Below are 19,568 nucleotides of genomic sequence, written 5' to 3' on the forward strand. Positions count from 1 at the left end.
AGAATACAACGCACAGTTAGAACATCTTTAGTAAGCTTTTAGGAGGGACAGTAATGCGTAATCAGTAAAATTAGAGATGGAACTTATGGTTTTGCTCCCTTTCAGCTCAGTCAACATTTCCTGGCTTATCTCTGATCTATAATATCTTCTCGGTTTGTAGTGGGAAGGAAGGCATGTGCATTCCCAAAGTACATGCTCAAATCTGGCTCAAATCGTGTATTGCCGCATGTTGTCTCCAAGCTTGCTGTTTCTTGCTGAAAATGTCTCTACACCTACTCCGCTTTAAGATAAAAAAATAAGAATGTCTCTTTCTGCTCAGGTTATTTTGTATAGGACAATAAACAGTATATCTTCATGGAATGAAAATATGTCACTTTCTCCACGCCATGCCAATTCAGTTATGAAGATGGAAAGGACACATTAGAAAAATGCTCCGTGATGGAGGATATGTTGTCCCGGAGGAGCTGAACAGTCCAGCTCCCACAGGCCTACTTTACAACCACACCACTGCTCTATAAAAAGACAGTGGTGCAGGGAGGAAGGTGCCCCAGAACATCTATACACACACACACACACACACACACACGCACGCACACATGCACACACGCACACACACACACACACACACACACACACACACACACACACACACACACACACACACACACACACACACACACACACACACACACACACACACACCTGTATTTGCCCGATGTGTCCTTGGTTGGGCCCCTTAGCTCTGTGTCTCTTGGGCCCTCCATGAAAGAGAAAGACATGAAATTATTCCTAGACTAAGATGTCCTTTCCCTCTCAAACTACAGCCCAAAGACTGTGTAGAATATGCAGGACCGTGTACTCTGACTGAGATCCACCACACATCACACCTATCCCCACTCACTGCATCTCCCTGTGGCGACCATGGGCCTCACTCTCTTTCTCCACCCACCAGGCAGAGACAGCGGCCAACAGGATCTGCAAGGTGTTGGCTGTCAACCAAGAGAATGAACAGCTGATGGAGGACTACGAGAAGCTGGCCAGTGATGTGAGCACCCCCTCCCCTCTTCCCTTCATCTCTCTGCACTGTGTTCTCCCTCTCTCCTCCCTCCCCCTGCTCCCCCCTCTCACCTCCCATCTCGGGGACTTGTTGCTCTCTCAGTATAGGGATGTTAGGCTGAACAGGCGATCAGATCACACCAGAAAAAATCTTCCAAAATTAACTGGAATGATCTCAAATGACGAGCAGGTAGAATTGTACTCGATCTATATTTTGACCCGACTAATTATTTCACCCTCTGTTTTGTTGACCTCGCCCCTACCGACCCTGTTGCCCTCGCAATCTCTCTCTACACCTGCACGGTCTCCTCCCGCCCTCTCCTCCACTCTGGTGCCCCCCCCCCCCCCCCCCGCCACCTCTCTCTCCACCTCTACCCCCACCAGCTGCTGGAGTGGATCCGCCGCACCATCCCCTGGCTGGAGAACCGTGTGCCGGAGAACACCATGCAGGCCATGCAGCAGAAGCTTGAGGACTTCAGGGACTACCGCCGCCTCCACAAGCCCCCCAAGGTGCAGGAGAAGTGCCAGCTGGAGATCAACTTCAACACCCTGCAGACCAAGCTGAGGCTCAGCAACAGGCCCGCCTTCATGCCCTCCGAGGGCAAGATGGTCTCGGTACGTCACGACACGACACAGCACGGAATAACACAACGCAGCACAGCACAGCTTACACACTCATACTCATTATGCTGCGATTGAGACTGAGAGTTTGTTGTCAGGGAGGGTGGTTCGGTTTGCCGACCTTGTGTTTTTGTTGTCTCCATGCAGGACATCTCCAATGCATGGGGAGGACTTGAGGGGGCAGAGAAGGGCTATGAGGAGTGGCTCCTCAATGAGATTCGCAGGCTGGAGAGACTTGACCACCTGGCAGAGAAGTTCCGTCAGAAAGCAGCCATCCATGAAGCCTGGACTGAAGGTACTAGCTTTCAGGCTTAGTCAAGTTTTTGCATCCCTTATTTTCTGCCTATATTCATTTACTTGGATGACTATGTTCCACAGTATATTTTTTCATAACTCCCCGCTATGACGGTAACTGCTATGAACTAAATTTTCTGTCTCCCCCTGCAGGTAAGGAGGAGATGCTGCAGCATTGCGACTATGAAACGGCCTCTCTGTCAGAGATCAAGGCCCTGCTGAAGAAACACGAGGCCTTCGAGAGCGACCTGGCTGCCCACCAGGACCGCGTGGAGCAGATCGCTGCCATCGCACAGGAGTTAAAGTAAGATCTCTGGAGGAAAAGAAAAGACCAGGAGGTGTTAACTACATGACTGTAGGCCAAAGAGTTAATTTGTTTAGTTCTGCTCCATATTTGATAGCCGAGTTTCTTTCTTGGTCGCTTTCTCTCTTATGCAGTTGTGGCCGTGGTCGTAGTTGTGGTTCTTATGGTTGTAGCTGTGGTCGCAGTTGTGACCGGGTGTCACCAACCAGCTGTCTCCGGTTCCTCCTCTGTGTCCCAGTGAGCTGGACTACTATGACTCCCCCAGTGTAAACGCTCGCTGCCAGAAGATCTGTGACCAGTGGGACGCCCTCGGAGCCCTGACCCAAAAACGCAGCGAGGCCCTGCAGGTGAAACGGGTCGCTCTTTCTTCCCTCCCTCCGTTCTCCCTGCAGCACATCCGCCTTGTCTGAATGGGAGAGGAGGTTGACTTTCAAACGTGTTACGTTGCGGGCAGCCTAACCGTTCGCTACTCTGTCGCCCTTTTGTGTGTGACAGAGAACTGAGAAGCTGCTGGAGACCATCGACCAATTGTACCTTGAGTTTGCCAAACGAGCGGCCCCATTCAACAACTGGATGGAGGGCGCCATGGAGGACCTGCAGGATACCTTTATTGTCCATACCATAGAGGAGATCCAGGTCAGCATGGACACGGCTTCTCACAAACATCTTTAAATATTGCAAACATTAAAACCTACTTCAACTCACTCCACTTGTGGCGTGTGTGTGTTTGTTTGTTTGTGTGTGTGTGTCTGTGTGTGTTTCAGGGTCTAAGCACAGCCCATGAGCAGTTCAAAGCCACTCTCCCAGAGGCGGACAAGGAGAGGCAGGCCATCCTGGGCATCCACAATGAGATAGCCAAGATTGTGCAGACCTATCATGTCAACATAGCTGGCACCAACCCCTACACCACCATCAACCCCCAGGAGATCAACGCCAAATGGGACAAGGTAAGGAGGACCATAAACACACAAACATTTGTCATGTCAATTCAATACTTGGTCTGTCAGACTGTACTGTACTTCAGTGACATTGCTTTTGCAGTGACATGTCCTGTATCATGTTAATAACCCCTTCCTCCACACCCTGGCTCTCGCCCACAGGTCAGGCAGCTTGTGCCCCAGAGGGACCAGGCTCTGATCGAGGAGCATGCCCGACAGCAGAACAACGAGCGCCTGCGAAGACAGTTCGCCAACCTGGCCAACGTCATCGGGCCCTGGATCCAGACCAAGATGGAGGTTAGTTTGGACTGGTCCAGCAGTCCACTGGTTGGTGCCTGAGCTTCCTCTGAGGGCTTGCGATGAGTAGCAGATCAGAACAGTAGTCCTCAACAGTCAGCAACTCACGTAAGCGCACTTCAATCGCCATAGCTCCTTCTCGTGCTACTGTAGGTGCTCCACCTTCCAGAACGATCTGGTCTCCCCATTAGGCTTTTCATTCAGTCTCCCCTCCCCCCCATGTGTCCCTCTGAAGGAGATCGGGCGTATTTCCATTGAGATGCATGGTACCCTGGAGGACCAGCTGACCCACCTGCGCCAGTACGAGAAGAGCATCATCAACTACAAGCCAAAGATCGACCAGCTGGAGGGAGATCACCAGCTCATTCAGGAAGCTCTCATCTTTGACAACAAGCACACCAACTACACCATGGAGGTACAGCAACGCGAAACATGTTAAAAACATATTATCAAAATAAAAAAAGTATATTCAAACATGTTACATGTGAAAGAAGGGTCATATCTAACGGGGCGGCTGTAGATCAGGAGGTAGAGCGGGTCGTCCAATGATCATAGGGTCGGCGGTTCGAATCCCGGCTCCTCCTGACAACATGTCGAAGTGTCCTTGGGCAAAGACACTGAACCCTAAATTGCGCCCAATGAGCAGGCTAGCACCTTGCATGGAAGCTGCCGCCATTGGTGTGTGAATGTGTGTGTGAACGTGTGAATGAGAGGCCTTCATTGTAAAGTACTTTGGATAAACACGCTAAATAAGTGCAGTCCATTTACCACCTCTCCTATGTTTTGTCGTCCTCCTCAACCTCCCTGCAGCACATCCGCGTGGGCTGGGAGCAGCTCCTCACCACCATCGCCCGTACCATCAACGAGATCGAGAACCAGATCCTGACACGGGACGCTAAGGGCATCAGCCAGGAGCAGATGAACGAGTTCCGAGCCTCCTTCAACCACTTTGACAGGGTCAGTGTTCCAGGGAATAGCAGACACGCAGTGGGGGGAATGCCACGTGTTGTGGGGGGGTAGACCCTTTTAATATTGAAATATTTACCACAGTAGGCGTGTAGTTTCATATGTGACGGGATGTAGATGTACTGTATATATGAGTGCATATTTTTTTGCACATGTACTGTAGACGACAGCAGCAAAGCAAGGTGGTTGAGGTAAGAATAGTTTCTAGTGGGTCGTAGACCGTGTTGTTCCTGTCATACTGACCATGCTGTGGCTAACAACAGGTGACTTTGGAGTATGGAGTGTTTATGTCCCTTTGCATTGTGTAGGTATTGAATGACAAGACAGTTAAGATAGGTTATTTACTTGCAGTTGTGTTTAGTTCAAGAAACCATGACCCTCTCATAGATTTACATTACAACAAAGGTATGTTGTCCATTGATGGGTGCAAACCTCAGCTTACTCTTCCTATTGTAACTTAGTGCTGCTGCCACCCCCCCCCCCCCCCCCCCCCAGCCCCAAGCCCAACTCTCTGGAGCACAGTGTTTACATTAGGGGCTCCGGGTGTCAGGAACAGCACCAATTATGGATTAGTTTTTATTTAGCCCACTCTCTCTGCTCCTCCTCAACGCCTCCCACAGACCCTCTCTAGAGGCCATCGCCGTTACCTCATACATTCTTTCAAAGCTACCCCATTGTTCATAAGGCCAGTCAATAACAGGAGCAGCTATATGGAAACTAAAGAGGTAGCCGAACTAGAACATGTTCATTAATATTTCATACCTGTTAAGTTAGGGTTAGGCTCCTCCACTTACTCCTCCTAAGGCAACATTTGAACCTTTCTGACAGAAATCACCCCCTGAGGGTTTTCTCTCTGACATGATTTGATGGAAAATAGGATCAGACGGGTCTAAAACAAGTCCAGTGTATTATACAGTAATGATATCTAAGAAAAGCCAGCAACGAGTGTACATAACCCCTCACCACCAGGTCCCGTAGTTTGCCTGCCACACTGCACCATTAACACCTCTGAATGCCCCGGCACAGCTTGGCAGCAGTGCTGCCGCCGTGCGTTCACCCGCCAGGTCCTAATGATGGTGCACTGTGTTCTCTGTCTCATGTGCATGGCCCCCCTCCCTCCCCTCTGCATGACACTCTCCACCACCACCCTCACCCTCCCCCCATCCCCACTCCCCCACCCTCTTCTCTCACTCTCACCCTCGTATGTGTGTGTGCTGCATGGCCTGTGGCCCCTCCCCCGACGCCCGTCTGCCCACCCACCCATCTGGCACTGGCCCCCACACCCCCCCCCAGGACCACTCCGGCTCTCTGGGCGCTGAGGAGTTCAAGGCCTGCCTGATCAGCCTGGGCTTCGATATCGCCAACGACGCACAGGTACTGACAGCAAACCTCACCCAGTGGGGAGCAGGGTTTAACGTTTTTTTTTCTCTTTTTTTTTTTTAACTTTCTTTCCTCAATTCCGACCTTTACTCGCCTCTGTCTCTCCAATCTTCCTTGAGTTCCTTCTTATCTTGCCACGTCTTCACTCGGAATCCTGTTGTGGCGCCCCCCACCCCTACTCTGTTCTCTTTCCTTGAATCTCCCTGTGATACTCTCCCTATACTTCCACTGCCTCCCTTTCTATACCCCCCCCTCTCCATGTGTGGCTTGTCCACCGCTGACCCCTATAGAAGAGAACAGGAATGATGGAAGCTGAAGACTTCAAAACCTGCCTTATCTCCATGGGGTACAACCTGGTAAAACCAAGACCACCACCTTGAGTGCTCTCATGTTCCTCTGACCAGACCATTGAACTGAGGGCCAATAATATCATGTGTCTACGCAAAGACCAATGAGACTATATTGTTGTAAAGAGTAGAACTGTTACCTTGTTGATCTGCATTTAAATAAAGAACAAATGGAAAGTGATAACTGCACCAGCTAATGGATATTGATCAACATTACTGTACTGTATGCATTGCATGTACAGTTCTACCTCGTTTCATCTCTAGGCAAAATCTGTGTTGTATTATTGCGGTGAGCTTTCTGGTTGCTCTGGCAATGGTCTCCATGGTGATGCAAGTTTCACAGCTCCTGTCTGTTGCCTCCAGGGTGAAGCCGAGTTCTCCCGCATCATGAGCATAGTGGATCCAAACCGGATGGGCCTCATCACCTTTCAGGCCTTCATCGACTTCATGTCCCGGGAGACGGCGGACACGGACACCGCCGACCAAGTCATGGCGTCCTTCAAAGTTCTGGCTGGGGACAAGGTACTCTACTTTGCAGGGCCGGCCGCTGCTATAAGCAATATAAGCGGTCGCTTAGGGCCACAACCACTAGGGGGGGCCACATCACAGGAGGAAAAAATAAATAAATAAATATATTTTTTATTTTTTACATATTGTTACATTATGTCATGTATCCCCTATCCCAAAACTGCCGTTCTTATTTAATACGCAATAAAACAAAAAGATCTCATAACAGAATGATTTTATAATAAGCCACATGCAGTTGAATGCAATCCACCAGTGGCCCCTCCCCCTCCCTCCTTCCCCAACTTCACTCTATCCCAATCTCCCGTTGAATCTGGCGTGGAGAACGATGTTGTGGTCCACAGGGAACTCATCACTTTAAAATAAAGCAAGAGCTTTGTTGTTAATTCACTTCTCCATCTCTATGTGTGTATGTGCATTTAGTTTGGTGGTTGCGCTGGGAGTGTTTTGGGGGGCCACCAGAATCCTAAGGCCGGCCCTGCTACTTTGATGCTCCTCTCACACAATGATTTGATAACGAAGAGAAGCACTAGCTGATGTGATTTTCCATGAAAGGCACTGTATACATTAGCTGAACAATTAATCAATAGACCTTAGGCTATAGGCCTGTTTTACATGACTATTTAATCACCATTACCTGACTTCATCAAACATTCAATCCTCATTATTCAACCGCTGCTCTTCCTACCAGAACTACATCCTGGCTGATGAGCTGCGCCGGGAGCTGCCCCCTGACCAGGCTGAGTACTGCATCGCCCGCATGGCCCCATACACTGGCCCTGATGCCATACCCGGAGCCCTCGACTACATGTCCTTCTCCACTGCCCTCTACGGGGAGAGTGACCTCTGAACCTCCTGTTCAAACGTCCTCACCTGGGACGCCCAGTCCACCTGCTCTCACCACAGCCAGATCCTCCAAACCGCTCCCCTCACCACAGCCCTGTCCTACAACGCTGAAACCTGAAACCATGTTTGTACATCTCTGGCTTTTTCTTTTTGTCATAATCCTCTCTGCTCCCTTATTTCACGTCCCTCTCCACCCCCCCAATTCTACCACTCCCTCACTTTCTATCTCAGTTGTATTTGCTTATCATGCAAAGCAGCAACTCTCCAGGTTTACAAAGAGGGAGAGAAATGTTTTCTGTTTTTATTTTCTTGTCATTGTTTTCTTCATAAAATGAATAAAGTTAACATATTTTATTATACAGAACAAAAAAGGTATTTTTCTTCACCTGATTAAAAAAAAGGAGACAAAAATGGAAATAAAGAAAAATTGCAATACTTGATCCTCTTACGTCTGTGTTGGCCAAATGCAATTTCAACTACACTGAATCCCACCACGTACACTCATGCACATTGATGAGAGCATTGCTCTTTGTTGTGTCACTGATAAAGAGAAAATACTGAATTAAACCTCATCTGACGGACCATATTGCCTCCAGGATTCAAACCTGGCTCTTGAACACATTAGGCGTTAACCTCCAGGAACACAGTACAGTATGTAATACAGAGCTGACACAGTGTAGAATGTCAGTGTTCAAACACATCAGATACCAGGTCATACTGTGTCTTACAAACAACCATTGCGACTTTTGAAGACACTTCCAACACGCTGATCTCCAGCCGGCTGCTCTACCTCCCGAGCTACATGCCGCCCCGTCTCGTATATAATCAACTATATACTGTATTCCAGTGTCATGTTCTATCATAACAACTCCTTCTGCTGCTCAACAGTAAGCCCTGACGGGGAAGTGGTAACAAGCAGGGTTACCGCTACACAACTCCAGACTGACAACGCCATTGTGATACTCAATCTTTGTACAGCACTTTTCATACAGAAACTACAGCTAAAAGTGCTTTATCATTTGATGCCAGTGAGCAGGTTAGGTTCACAGTCAGAAATATATATATTATATATATACTGTATATACTGGTTCTCTTTAACAAACCCTGACATTCCCTCACAGATTAAGATACCGCCACCCCCAGCAGTCATATAAAGACAAAATATCCACATTTTATTTGGTCTTCTTTATTTCCTACAAAATAAAATGCAACAATTAGTATTTTTATATTGTTCCAACAAAACATAATTAACCTATCCACAATTAATGTACCCACCTCAATTGACGTTCCAGTAATTCAATTTCAAGATCTGCCTTTCTAATCTGCCGCCCCAAGTACACCATTTCTTGGTCAGTTTTTGCCATTTGCTTGATGAGATGCATTTTGTACAACTTCTTGACTGGTAACTGGGAAAACATAAGGAGGACATTAAATTCAATTCAATACAGTTCTACATGCAGAATTAACCTGGTGTGTACTGAACATCTCACCGTGTCAAGCGGAGCTATGGAGGTTGATGGACCCTCCTCCTGGTATTGCCCAGTCATGCTCTGTTAAAAACGATAAGAATGCTCAAGTTGTTTTTCCATTCATTAGTCACCACTTAAGTGTACGTCTCAAACTCAACATTCCACACAAGAATGTAAAAGAAAAAATAATAATGGTGTGAGTACCAGCAGTAGTTACCAAACATAATATTAAGATGTGTACCTCTGTAGGCCTCTCTGAATCCCGCTCTATGGCAGCAGACAATGAGACTTCATCATCATCATATAGTAATGAAGAAGAGCAATCTGTTTCTTCGTCATCATCATCAGCATCAGCCTGTGAAGAAGAGCACTGTGTTTCAGTATACTTTAAACTACTACATTTGGCAAAGTATTGAGTATTGAGTACTTACAACTGCCCCGAGTTCTGCTGTGGCAGGAGGCTCAACAACACCATCAGTGACTGTTGGGAGAAATGAGAAACCCCCAAAAGGAATAACATTATATTATATATATATATATTTATATATGTATATATATATTTATATATGTATATATATTACACACATACACACCCCTTATGTACGCACTTGTGTCCTGGGGGGTGATTGGCTCAGATGAGCTCTCTCCAGGGATGTCTTCAGCCACTGGTCGTCTAGTGTTTTGGCTTATAACCAGCTCTTCTGCCTCTGACAGAGGTGGTGGTCCTCCACCTGTTTTGCGGGCCTCTGCCTTAATCTTTCTGTTAGCTGAATAGAACTTAAAATGTTAATCTATTAAGAAAGATACAGTATTAGGTAAGATGACATTTATGTACAGTATGTTAAATGCCATTCTGCATTCCATTGGTGGTTAAAGCCACAACAAGTTGAAATAGCCACTGAATGATATTTACTTTGTTTAATATGTCAAATATGATTAAACCCAAAGTGAAGTACAACCACACAAAAATTTTTCCCTACACAAAATCTGTCTTACCTGTTTGGAGTACGTTTTTATATTTCATTTTCAGCTGCTGCCAAGTGCGCTTTATACCCATGGGATTGCACCTAAATAAAAGTAAATGTATTCCATCAAAAACATTCCACCACTTTTTCACCTGTAATATCCAAAGATAGAAGACTTTTAAATAAACCTCTACTTAACCACAGTTAACAAAAGTAATTGAGACTTAAAATTTATTTTTCAAGAGAGACCTGGCCAAGAGGGCAGCATAAAAACTACAGGGACTACAGATGAAAACTACCGCTCCTGGCTAATTCTGGTACATTCTTTAATGTACACTGTCCCTGCCAAATAAATAAACTAGCAAAAAAAAAGAACTAACAGGCAATTTCAAATACTTTCACGTTCTTAGTCCTTTGGGATTGGAACAAAGGCATAATATGCAATCACTTTGGCAATTTTAATGGCATGTTAACTGAATAGACTACTGCATTCAAACTTACGCATTGACTCGGGCAGCAATTCCCTCCCACGCCAATTGTCTCTCCCTTGCTGCCGCAGCTTTGTTGCTTTTTTTTCTGAAAATGTGCTCATATTTGCCATAAGCACGTATTATAATTTTTAACTCCAGTGGGGTGAAGTAGGATGACCTTTTTTTCCGCCGGTTACTATGGTGAATCATAGTATCGGAATTCCATTGATGATGGCTTTTCATAGTCATCTCACACGTGCTTAACTCAGAGTGAACAAACTCAGATTTTTCATCCTCTTCATCTTCATCCTTCTGTGATGAAGAAGAGCACTCTGTTTCAGTATACGTTAAACTACTACATTTGTCAAAATCGCTGGAGTATCGAGTACTTACAACTGCATTGAGTTCTTCTGTGTATTATTACCTTTATGCACACACTTAATGTGTCCTGGGGGATGATTGGCTCAGATGAGCTCTCTCCAGGGATGTCTTCAGCCACTGGTCGTCCAGTGTTTTGGCTTATAACCAGTTCTTCTGCCTCTGTCAGAGATGGTGGTCCTCCACCTGTTTTGCAGGCCTCTGCCTTAATCTTTCTATTAGCTGAATAGAACTTAAAATGTTAATCTACTAAGCAGGATATTAAATGAGAGGTCAAACAGCATTCTGTTTGGGGTTAAAGTCACTACAAGTTGAAATCGGCACTGAATGATATTTACTTTCTTTAATATAGTCCGGGAGCCATGGGGTTGAACCTTGTTTTGTCGGGTGGAATTTTTTTCTTTGCTGTTTCTTGTAGCTTGGGGGTACCTCTTCAAAATACAAGAGGGTGCTCGGTGATATCCCTTGAGCATTTTCAGATATTAACCCCTTCATGCCCGAAAATGCCAAAATCACACAAAAAGACTTATGATATTCCATGCTGAATATATAAATTAAATGCATCCAATTTACATTCTCTAATGTTTTTTTCATACAAGGGGTGATGGGAAATGTATTGCATTCCAAATGATTAGTATTAACCCGAAGGAGAGAGTAATAGTGGACATTGGTGGACAAGTCAACACTGGCCAAGCAGACACAAATTATCGAACACCTTTTACCAGCCCATGCCATATCAGGATGTGACACTGTAGCATCGTACTATGGTTTGGGAAAAGGCTCTGTCATCAAAGCCCTGAAAGCTGGTTACGATCTATCAGCTATTGGCAATGTGGATGCCCCATTCCAGCAAGTCCTTGACCAAGCCACTGCCTTCATCTCAGCCTGTTATGGCATAATGGAGAGCATGAACATGACACACACAAGGCTACTTGTCTGGGGAAAAAAGAACGGGAAAGGACATATGTCTTCACCAAATCTAGCTGCTATACCTCCAACAAAGGAAACGTTCACTGAAAATGTAAAGAGGGCCCACTTCCAAGCGTACCTGTGGCGAAATCTCAATAACAATCTGCCACCTGCAATGAACCCAGAGGAATTTGGATGGAAAAAGGACACCAGCAACAGGGCACTGATCCCAATCCACCTACCAGAAGATGTCAAACTTGTTCCAGACTACATCCTGAAGATGATCCGGTGTGGCTGCAAGAGTGAAACTCCTTGTAGCTCCAAGAAATGCAGCTGTAAAGTGCATGGTTTGCCATGCACAATGTTCTGTACATGTTTCAGAGTAGGATGCTCAAGACCCTAATACATAATATTATTACCATAACTTGGGGCATAAATTGTGCTTCGTTGCCCACCCATTTTTTTTGCCTCCACCCACCCACCAGGTGATTTCTGGCTACGCCTCTGCAGTATTCATTTAGAATACATGACCTCTTTTATTAATAGTCATTGTAGATTATCCATTTGATGCATTGAATCCTATAATGCATGCAATATCATAAGTGTCTATTGTTGTGTGATTTTGGCATTTTCGGGCATGAAGGGGTTAATATCTGAAAATGCTCAAGGGATATCACCGAGCACCCTCCTGTATTTTGAAGAGGTACCCCCAATATCTTTCTACTGAGGTGAATTCTGGGGGAACATGTGTAGTATGTAGAGAATGATCTGTTATAATTACACCACACATTAGTTATGTTTTTTTTCCATACTGTTTTTGTAATGCACATGTGCAATTGTGGGTACATACTCACTGGGTGGGGATGCACTTGTTTGATTTGGTTAGATACATTTTGTGGGGGGGAAGAGCTGCACCCCTTTTCCTGTTGCTCATGTTTTGTTGCCCATATCAATGAATGGACCCACACAATGCAAACTTGAGTTGTGTGTCGCAGCTAATAACTCCTGCTACAAAAGTTGTTTTACAGGCCTGGCTTGAAAGGGTTAATACTAATCATTTGGAATGCAATACATTTCCCATCACCACATGTATGAAAAAACATTAGAGAATGTAAATTGGATGCATTTAATTTATATATTCAGCATGGAATATCATAAAGCTCTATTTTTGTGTAATTTGGGCATTTTCAGGCATGGAGGGGTTAATATCTGAAAATGCTCAAGGGATATCACTGAGCACCCTCTTGTATTTTGAAGAGGTGCCCCCAAGCTACAAGAAACAGCAAAGAAAAAAACTCCACCCGACAAAACAAGGTTCACCTGTAAATCGGGCTATGGCTCCCGGACTATATGTCAAATATGATTAAATCAAAGTAAGGTACAATCATGTTGAGCCTGTCCCTAAGCAAAAAATGTCTTACCTGTTTGTATTACGTTTTTATATTTCATTTTCAGCTGCTGCCAAGTGCGCTTTGGGCCCATGGGATTACACCTAAATGAAAATAAAATTTTATTCAATAACATTACACCACATTTTTTAATACATTTATTTTCTGATTTTTCCCTCATTTTCCCACAAGTTTGGAGCCAATTCACCCGACCTAGTGTCCAATTATCCCCAGTCTAGCTAATGAGAACCCGTTAGATAACCCTGCCAGTCAGTGACCTGAAAGAAGGAGACAGCTCCTTGACTCCCTCAGTGCCCGTTGCAGTAACACCGACACCCGCATGGGTCACTATGGCACAACGAGTCCCCAAACCAAGTTAAACTAACCTCCCTCAGGCAGTTCAACTAACCACCTTCAGGGAGCAATTCCTCAATGAGTTTCTCCCTATGGGGATCTGGCCAGACTCGGCTCTGGTGAGACCAGGTGGGCGGCTACATCAACGCTGATGCACTTACACCACGATACGCCACTGCGGGCCCTCTCGTTTCACCACTTTTTCAACTGTAATATCAAAACAAAGTGTGGTTAAATGGTAACTGTCACAACCCATGCCTCTAACCCTGCCTCTCTGCCTGCCCCTAACCCTATCTCCGAGAACGAGTCCCCTGGCACCTCCCAGAGGGCGCAGAGGGAACTGCGGGCTCGTCGGCGTGAGCAGCTGCCGGTCATTCCGGTGATTGCACCCCATTCTGGCCAGCCACCACCTGCAGCCCATCAGCCCAGGAGGTTAAGAAGCCACTCCACACAGCATGCGGGGCCAGATCGTTGAATTCCCATGTGGACTCCCGCCATTGCCTGAACCCAGCCTGCCTGACTACCCTGCCCGTCTACCAAACCCAGCCTGTCCGACTACCCTGCCTGTGTAACAAACCCAGCCTGCCTGACTACCCTGCCCGTGTACCGTACCCTGCCTGGATTATTGACTATTCTCTTCCCAACCCTGGACTGTACCTTGAACCAATTAAACGCGCCATCTTGGCTTCTCCCCCTTATCCTGCCGTCGTGTCTGCTCTTGGGTTCACCTCCTGACCCCTTACAGAACGATCTGGCCAAGACATGGACCCAGCGGACGTCGACGCCATACGCACTGCCATCGCCAGCCAAGGTACGCTGATTGGGAGACACGACTCTGACCTCCAACATGCGGCCAGTGCCATGCAGGGCCTCTCCACCAGCGTGAACGCGCTCGCCACCCAGGCAGCCCAAACCGACCAGGGCCTGCAGGCTCTCACCCAGGAGTTCCGGAACCTGATCGCCCACCTTACCCCTCTCCAGGCCCCAGCACCACCCCAGGACCCAGCACCACCCCAGGACCAGCCCGCCGCTCCAGCTCCTGGCGAGGCCGCTTCCCCCGCTCTGCCCCGGAGAGAGCCCAAGCTCTCCAACCCCAGGCCATTCGACGGCGACCTGGCTGAGTGCGGGTCCTTCCTGATGCAGTGCAAATTCATTTTCGCTCACCAGCCTAGCCGGTATTCTGGGGACGCGGAGAGGATTGCCTTCGTCTCCAACCTGTTGACCGGCCAACCCCTCCGCTGGTTTGAAGCAGTCTGGGAGTCAGGGGCGGCCTGTTTCGGGTCCTTCGAGACTTTCTGTGTGGAGTTTAGAAAGGTTTTCGACCATCCAGCCCACGGCCGCGACTCCGCCTCACGCCTGCTCCATCTCCAGCAGGGCACCCGGAGTGTGGCAGAATTCTCTGTGGAGTTCCGCATCCTGGCTGCGGGGAGCGGGTGGAACGATGCCGCCCTCCAGACCGCTTTCCGCTCAGGCCTCACAGAGACTATTAAGGATGAGCTGGCGCTCAGGGAAGATGCCACCTCCCTGGACAACCTCATCTCGCTCGCCGTGAAGATGGACAACAGGCTCCGGGAGCGCAGGAGAGAAAGAGCCACCCGTCCCTCTGGCTCTGTCCGGCCCCCCAGTCACCGTCCCCCACTCCGCCCCCCTGCACTCCTCTGCTCTGTCTGCCTCTCCATCCCCTGAGGACGAGCCCATGGTATTGGGCGGGGCTCATCTGACCGCTGAGGAGCGCCTCCGGAGGGTTACAGAGGGGCTCTGTTTCTATTGTGGCGGCCCTGGACACACCCGGAACACCTGCCCGAACCGCCCAAAAGCTCCAGCCCGTCGGTGAGAGGGGTGTCACTGATGGGCGGCGTACTCACCCCCAGCCACCAGGGGCACCTGCACTTGGAAGCCGTGGTCACATCTAACAACCGGCCATTCCCCGTACCTGCTCTGATTGACTCGGGCGCGGACGACTGCTTCATCGATGCCACGCTCGTCCGTCAGGCCGGCATCCCCACACAACCCCGGGACACGCCCCTTGCCGTTCATGACCTCAGCGGGAGACTGCTGGCCGAGGTCACCCAGGTCACAAAGCCCTTGGAGATCCGTCTGTCTGGCAACCACCACGAGACCCTCTCCCTGCTGGTGATCTCATCACCCCAGAGTCCCCTCGTCCTGGGGCAGACCTGGCTCCGGCGCCACAACCCCCACATCGACTGGGAGACCAACAGGGTGATTGGCTGGAGTCATCACTGCCACAGGACCTGTCTCACCTCTGCCACCCCGCCTACAGAGGGCGTCAGCGCCCCACTGGAGCCACCTGACCTGTCCACGGTTCCCTCCATCTACCATGACCTCGGAGAGGCGTTCAGCAAACAGAGGGCCCTCTCCCTGCCTCCTCACCGCCCCTACGACTGTGCCATTGAACTGCTTTCAGGAGCGCCCCTGCCCTCCGGCCGTCTGTTCAACTTGTCTCGTCCTGAGAGAGAGGCCATGGAGAAATACATCCACGAGTCCCTGAACGCCGGCCTCATCAAGCCCTCCAGCTCACCCGTAGGAGCGGGCTTCTTCTTCGTGGGCAAGAAGGACGGCACCCTACGCCCGTGCATCGACTACCGGCGATTGAACGACATTACAGTCAAGAACCGCTACCCCCTGCCGCTCATCGCCTCCGCCTTCGAACCGCTCCAGGGCGCCACAGTGTTCTCCAAGCTCGACCTCAGGAACGCTTACCACCTAGTGCGCATCAGGAAAGGAGATGAGTGGAAGACGGCCTTTAACACCCCCCTCGGACACTTTGAGTACCGCGTCATGCCCTTCGGCCTAACCAACGCCCCGGCCGTGTTCCAAGCCCTAGTGAACGACGTCCTCAGAGACCTCCTCAACCACACCGTCTTCGTCTACCTGGATGACATCCTCGTCTTCTCGCGCACCATGGAGGAGCACACCGGGCACGTCAGGCAGGTCCTCCAGAGGCTCATGGAGAACAGGCTCTACCTCAAGGCGGAGAAATGCGAGTTTCACGTGCCCACGATCCAGTTCCTGGGTTTCGTCATTGAGGCCGGGAGGGTGAGGGCTTCCCCAGAGAAGATCAGGGCGGTGGTTGAGTGGCCGGTCCCCACCACCCGCAAGGAGCTCCAACGGTTCCTGGGGTTCGCTAACTTTTACCGGAGGTTTATCCGGAACTACAGCCGGGTGGCGAGCCCCATGACAGCGCTGACATCCACGGCCATCCCCTTCGCCTGGACCCCTGCGGCGGACGTGGCCTTCAAGGCCCTCAAGGCCCTGTTCACCTCCGCACCTGTCCTCATCCAACCGGACCCCTAACTCCAATTCATCCTGGAGGTTGACGCCTCCGACACGGGGGTTGGGGCGGTCCTGTCCCAGAGGGCCGTGACGGACGGCAAGCTCCACCCCTGCGCCTTCTTCTCCCGCCGCTTGGAGCCGGCCGAGAGGAACTACGACGTAGGAAACAGGGAGCTTCTCGCGGTCCAACTCGCACTGCAGGAGTGGAGGCACTGGCTGGAGGGGACGGAGCAGCCGATCATCGTGTGGACTGACCACAAGAACCTGATCTACATCCGGGACGCAAAGAGGCTGAATCCCCGGCAGGCCAGGTGGGCTCTGTTTTTCGGCCCCTTCAATTTCACCCTGACCTACCGACCAGGGTCCCGCAATGTGAAGCCAGATGCTCTCTCACGCCAGTTCTCGCCCCCGGAGCGGAGTGCAGAGCTGGACACTATTCTGCCCTCCTCCTGTGTGGTGGGTGCTCTCACTTGGGAGGTAGAGGGGATCGTGAGGGAGGCCCAGAGGACTCAGCCAGACCCAGGCGGTGGTCCGGCAAACCGCCTCTTTGTGCCTGACCGGGTCCGTACCCAGGTCCTCCAGTGGACCCACACGTCCCAGTTCGCCTGTCACCCAGGAGCCAGCCGCACGCTAACCCTGCTTAGGCGCCGGTTCTGGTGGCCCACCATGGCCGTCGACACCACCAAGTACGTCCAGGCCTGTACGGTGTGTGCCCGGAGTAAGTCCTCCCACCAGCCCCCTTCAGGACTTCTGCGTCCCCTGCCTGTTCCCGGCCGACCCTGGAGCCACATTGGGTTGGACTTCGTCACCGGTCTCCCCCCATCCCAGGGAAACACGGTGATCCTGACCATCATTGACCGTTTCTCGAAGGCTTCCCACTTCGTGCCGCTGCCTAAGCTCCCCTCTGCCTCTGAGACTGCGGACCTGCTGGTGACTCACGTGGTCCGTCTCCATGGCATCCCCCTCGACATTGTGTCAGACAGGGGGCCGCAGTTCACCTCTCGGGTCTGGAGGGAGTTCTGTCGGGCTATGGGGGCCACTGTCAGCCTGTCCTCGGGCTTCCACCCCCAGACCAACGGGCAGGCGGAACGGGCCAACCAGTACCTGGGCACTGCCCTGCGGTGCATCACGGGCCGGAGCCCGGCCTCTTGGAGCGAGCGCATCTCCTGGGTCGAGTACGCCCACAACACCCTGCCCAACGCCTCCTCAGGTCAGTCCCCGTTTGAGTGCTCCCTGGGTTACCAACCGCCCCTTTTTCCTGAGCAGGAGGAGGAGCTGGCTGTCCCGTCAGTCCAGGCCCACATTGACCGCTGCCGCAGGATCTGGAGGACCGCCCGCTCGGCCCTGCTCCGCTCCACCCGCAGAAGCCAGCGGTATGCCGACCAGCGTCGGACCCCGGCCCCCAACTATGTGCCTGGCCAGGAGGTCTGGCTCTCCTCCAGGGACATTCCGCTGCAGGCAGGTTGCAGGAAGCTGGTCCCCCGCTTCCTCGGCCCCTACGTCATTGAGAGCGTGGTCAACCCTGTGGCGGTCAAGCTCAGGTTGCCCCCCGCCATGAGGATCCACCCGGTCTTCCACGTCTCCAGGATCAAACCTGTGAAGGTCAGTCCCCTTTGCCCCCCAGGCGATGCTCCTCCCCCCGTCCGCCTCATCGACGACCATCCGGCCTGGACTGTCCGGCGGTTGCTGAGGGTCCGTCGCCGGGGCCGGGGTCTGCAATACCTTGTCGATTGGGAGGGTTATGGGCCTGAGGAGCAAAGCTGGGTGCCCCGCAGGCACATCCTGGACCCCTCTCTTGTCCGGGATTTCCACCGGGCCCACCCTGGCCTGCCTGGTCGGTCGCCGGGAGTCGCCCGTAGAGGGGGGGGTCCTGTCACAACCCATGCCTCTAACCCTGCCTCTCTGCCTGCCCCTAACCCTATCTCCGAGAACGAGTCCCCTGGCACCTCCCAGAGGGCGCAGAGGGAACTGCGGGCTCGTCGGCGTGAGCAGCTGCCGGTCATTCCGGTGATTGCACCCCATCCTGGCCAGCCACCACCTGCAGCCCATCAGCCCAGGAGGTTAAGAAGCCACTCCACACAGCATGCGGGGCCAGATCGTTGAATTCCCATGTGGACTCCCGCCATTGCCTGAACCCAGCCTGCCTGACTACCCTGCCCGTCTACCAAACCCAGCCTGTCCGACTACCCTGCCTGTGTAACAAACCCAGCCTGCCTGACTACCCTGCCCGTGTACCGTACCCTGCCTGGATTATTGACTATTCTCTGCCCAACCCTGGACTGTACCTTGAACCAATTAAACGCGCCATCTTGGCTTCTCCCCCTTATCCTGCCGTCGTGTCTGCTCTTGGGTTCACCTCCTGACCCCTTACAGTAACTGAATAGACTGCATTCAAACTTACGCATTGAGTCGGGCAGCAATTCTCTCCCACGCCAATTGTCTCTCCCTTGCCGCTGCAGCTTTGTTGCTTTTTTTTCTGAAAATGTGCTCATACTCGCCATAAGCACGTATTAGAATTTTTAACTCCAGTGGGGTGAAGTAGGATGACCTTCTTTTTCGCCGATTGCCATTGTGAATCATAGTATCAGAGCTCCATTCACTGTGAACAAACTCAGATATTTCATCCTCATCATCATCCTCCTGTGATGAAGAAGAGCAGTCTGTTTCAGAATATGTTAAACTACTACATTTGTCAAAATCGCTGGAGTATCAAGTACTTACAACTGCATATAGTTCTGCTGTGTATTATTACCTTTATGCACACATT

General features: G+C 50.4%; 1 protein-coding gene and 2 long non-coding RNA genes across 5 annotated transcripts in view; 1 reads left to right on the top strand and 2 right to left on the bottom strand.

Moving 5' to 3' along the window:
* Nucleotides 1–7,990, top strand: part of actn1 (actinin, alpha 1) — a gene marked incomplete at its 5' end in the record, with an annotated part of 28,617 nt that extends 20,627 nt beyond the window's left edge. For 2 of the 3 annotated variants that reach the window (XM_084439154.1, XM_084439155.1), the window contains 14 exons: nt 953–1,045; nt 1,441–1,671; nt 1,825–1,972; nt 2,125–2,275; nt 2,514–2,622; nt 2,771–2,911; nt 3,040–3,222; nt 3,376–3,510; nt 3,746–3,925; nt 4,321–4,467; nt 5,770–5,850; nt 6,147–6,212; nt 6,567–6,725; nt 7,420–7,990. In XM_084439154.1, the coding sequence (XP_084295280.1) occupies nt 953–1,045; nt 1,441–1,671; nt 1,825–1,972; nt 2,125–2,275; nt 2,514–2,622; nt 2,771–2,911; nt 3,040–3,222; nt 3,376–3,510; nt 3,746–3,925; nt 4,321–4,467; nt 5,770–5,850; nt 6,147–6,212; nt 6,567–6,725; nt 7,420–7,578 (1,983 nt within the window). In that variant the 3' untranslated portion in view covers nt 7,579–7,990. The remainder of the gene's footprint in view (nt 1–952; nt 1,046–1,440; nt 1,672–1,824; nt 1,973–2,124; nt 2,276–2,513; nt 2,623–2,770; nt 2,912–3,039; nt 3,223–3,375; nt 3,511–3,745; nt 3,926–4,320; nt 4,468–5,769; nt 5,851–6,146; nt 6,213–6,566; nt 6,726–7,419) is intronic. The other variant, XM_084439156.1, reaches the window with a different exon arrangement.
* Nucleotides 7,991–8,883: 893 nt separating this feature from the next.
* On the bottom strand, nt 8,884–9,527 carry LOC311309343. The gene is made up of 4 exons (XR_014630461.1): nt 9,475–9,527; nt 9,285–9,398; nt 9,065–9,124; nt 8,884–8,980 (listed from the first exon to the last, which is right to left on the bottom strand). It is a non-coding gene; the product is annotated as an uncharacterized lncRNA (long non-coding RNA).
* A 1,049-nt stretch (nt 9,528–10,576) lies between these two features.
* Nucleotides 10,577–19,426, bottom strand: LOC311309344. The gene is made up of 4 exons (XR_014630462.1): nt 19,203–19,426; nt 13,187–13,257; nt 10,903–11,078; nt 10,577–10,790 (listed from the first exon to the last, which is right to left on the bottom strand). It is a non-coding gene; the product is annotated as an uncharacterized lncRNA (long non-coding RNA).
* Between the last annotated feature and the right edge of the window lie 142 nt (nt 19,427–19,568).

Source organism: Borostomias antarcticus, assembly GCF_949987555.1.
Source record: "Borostomias antarcticus genome assembly, chromosome: 5".
Lineage (NCBI taxonomy): Eukaryota > Metazoa > Chordata > Actinopteri > Stomiiformes > Stomiidae > Borostomias > Borostomias antarcticus.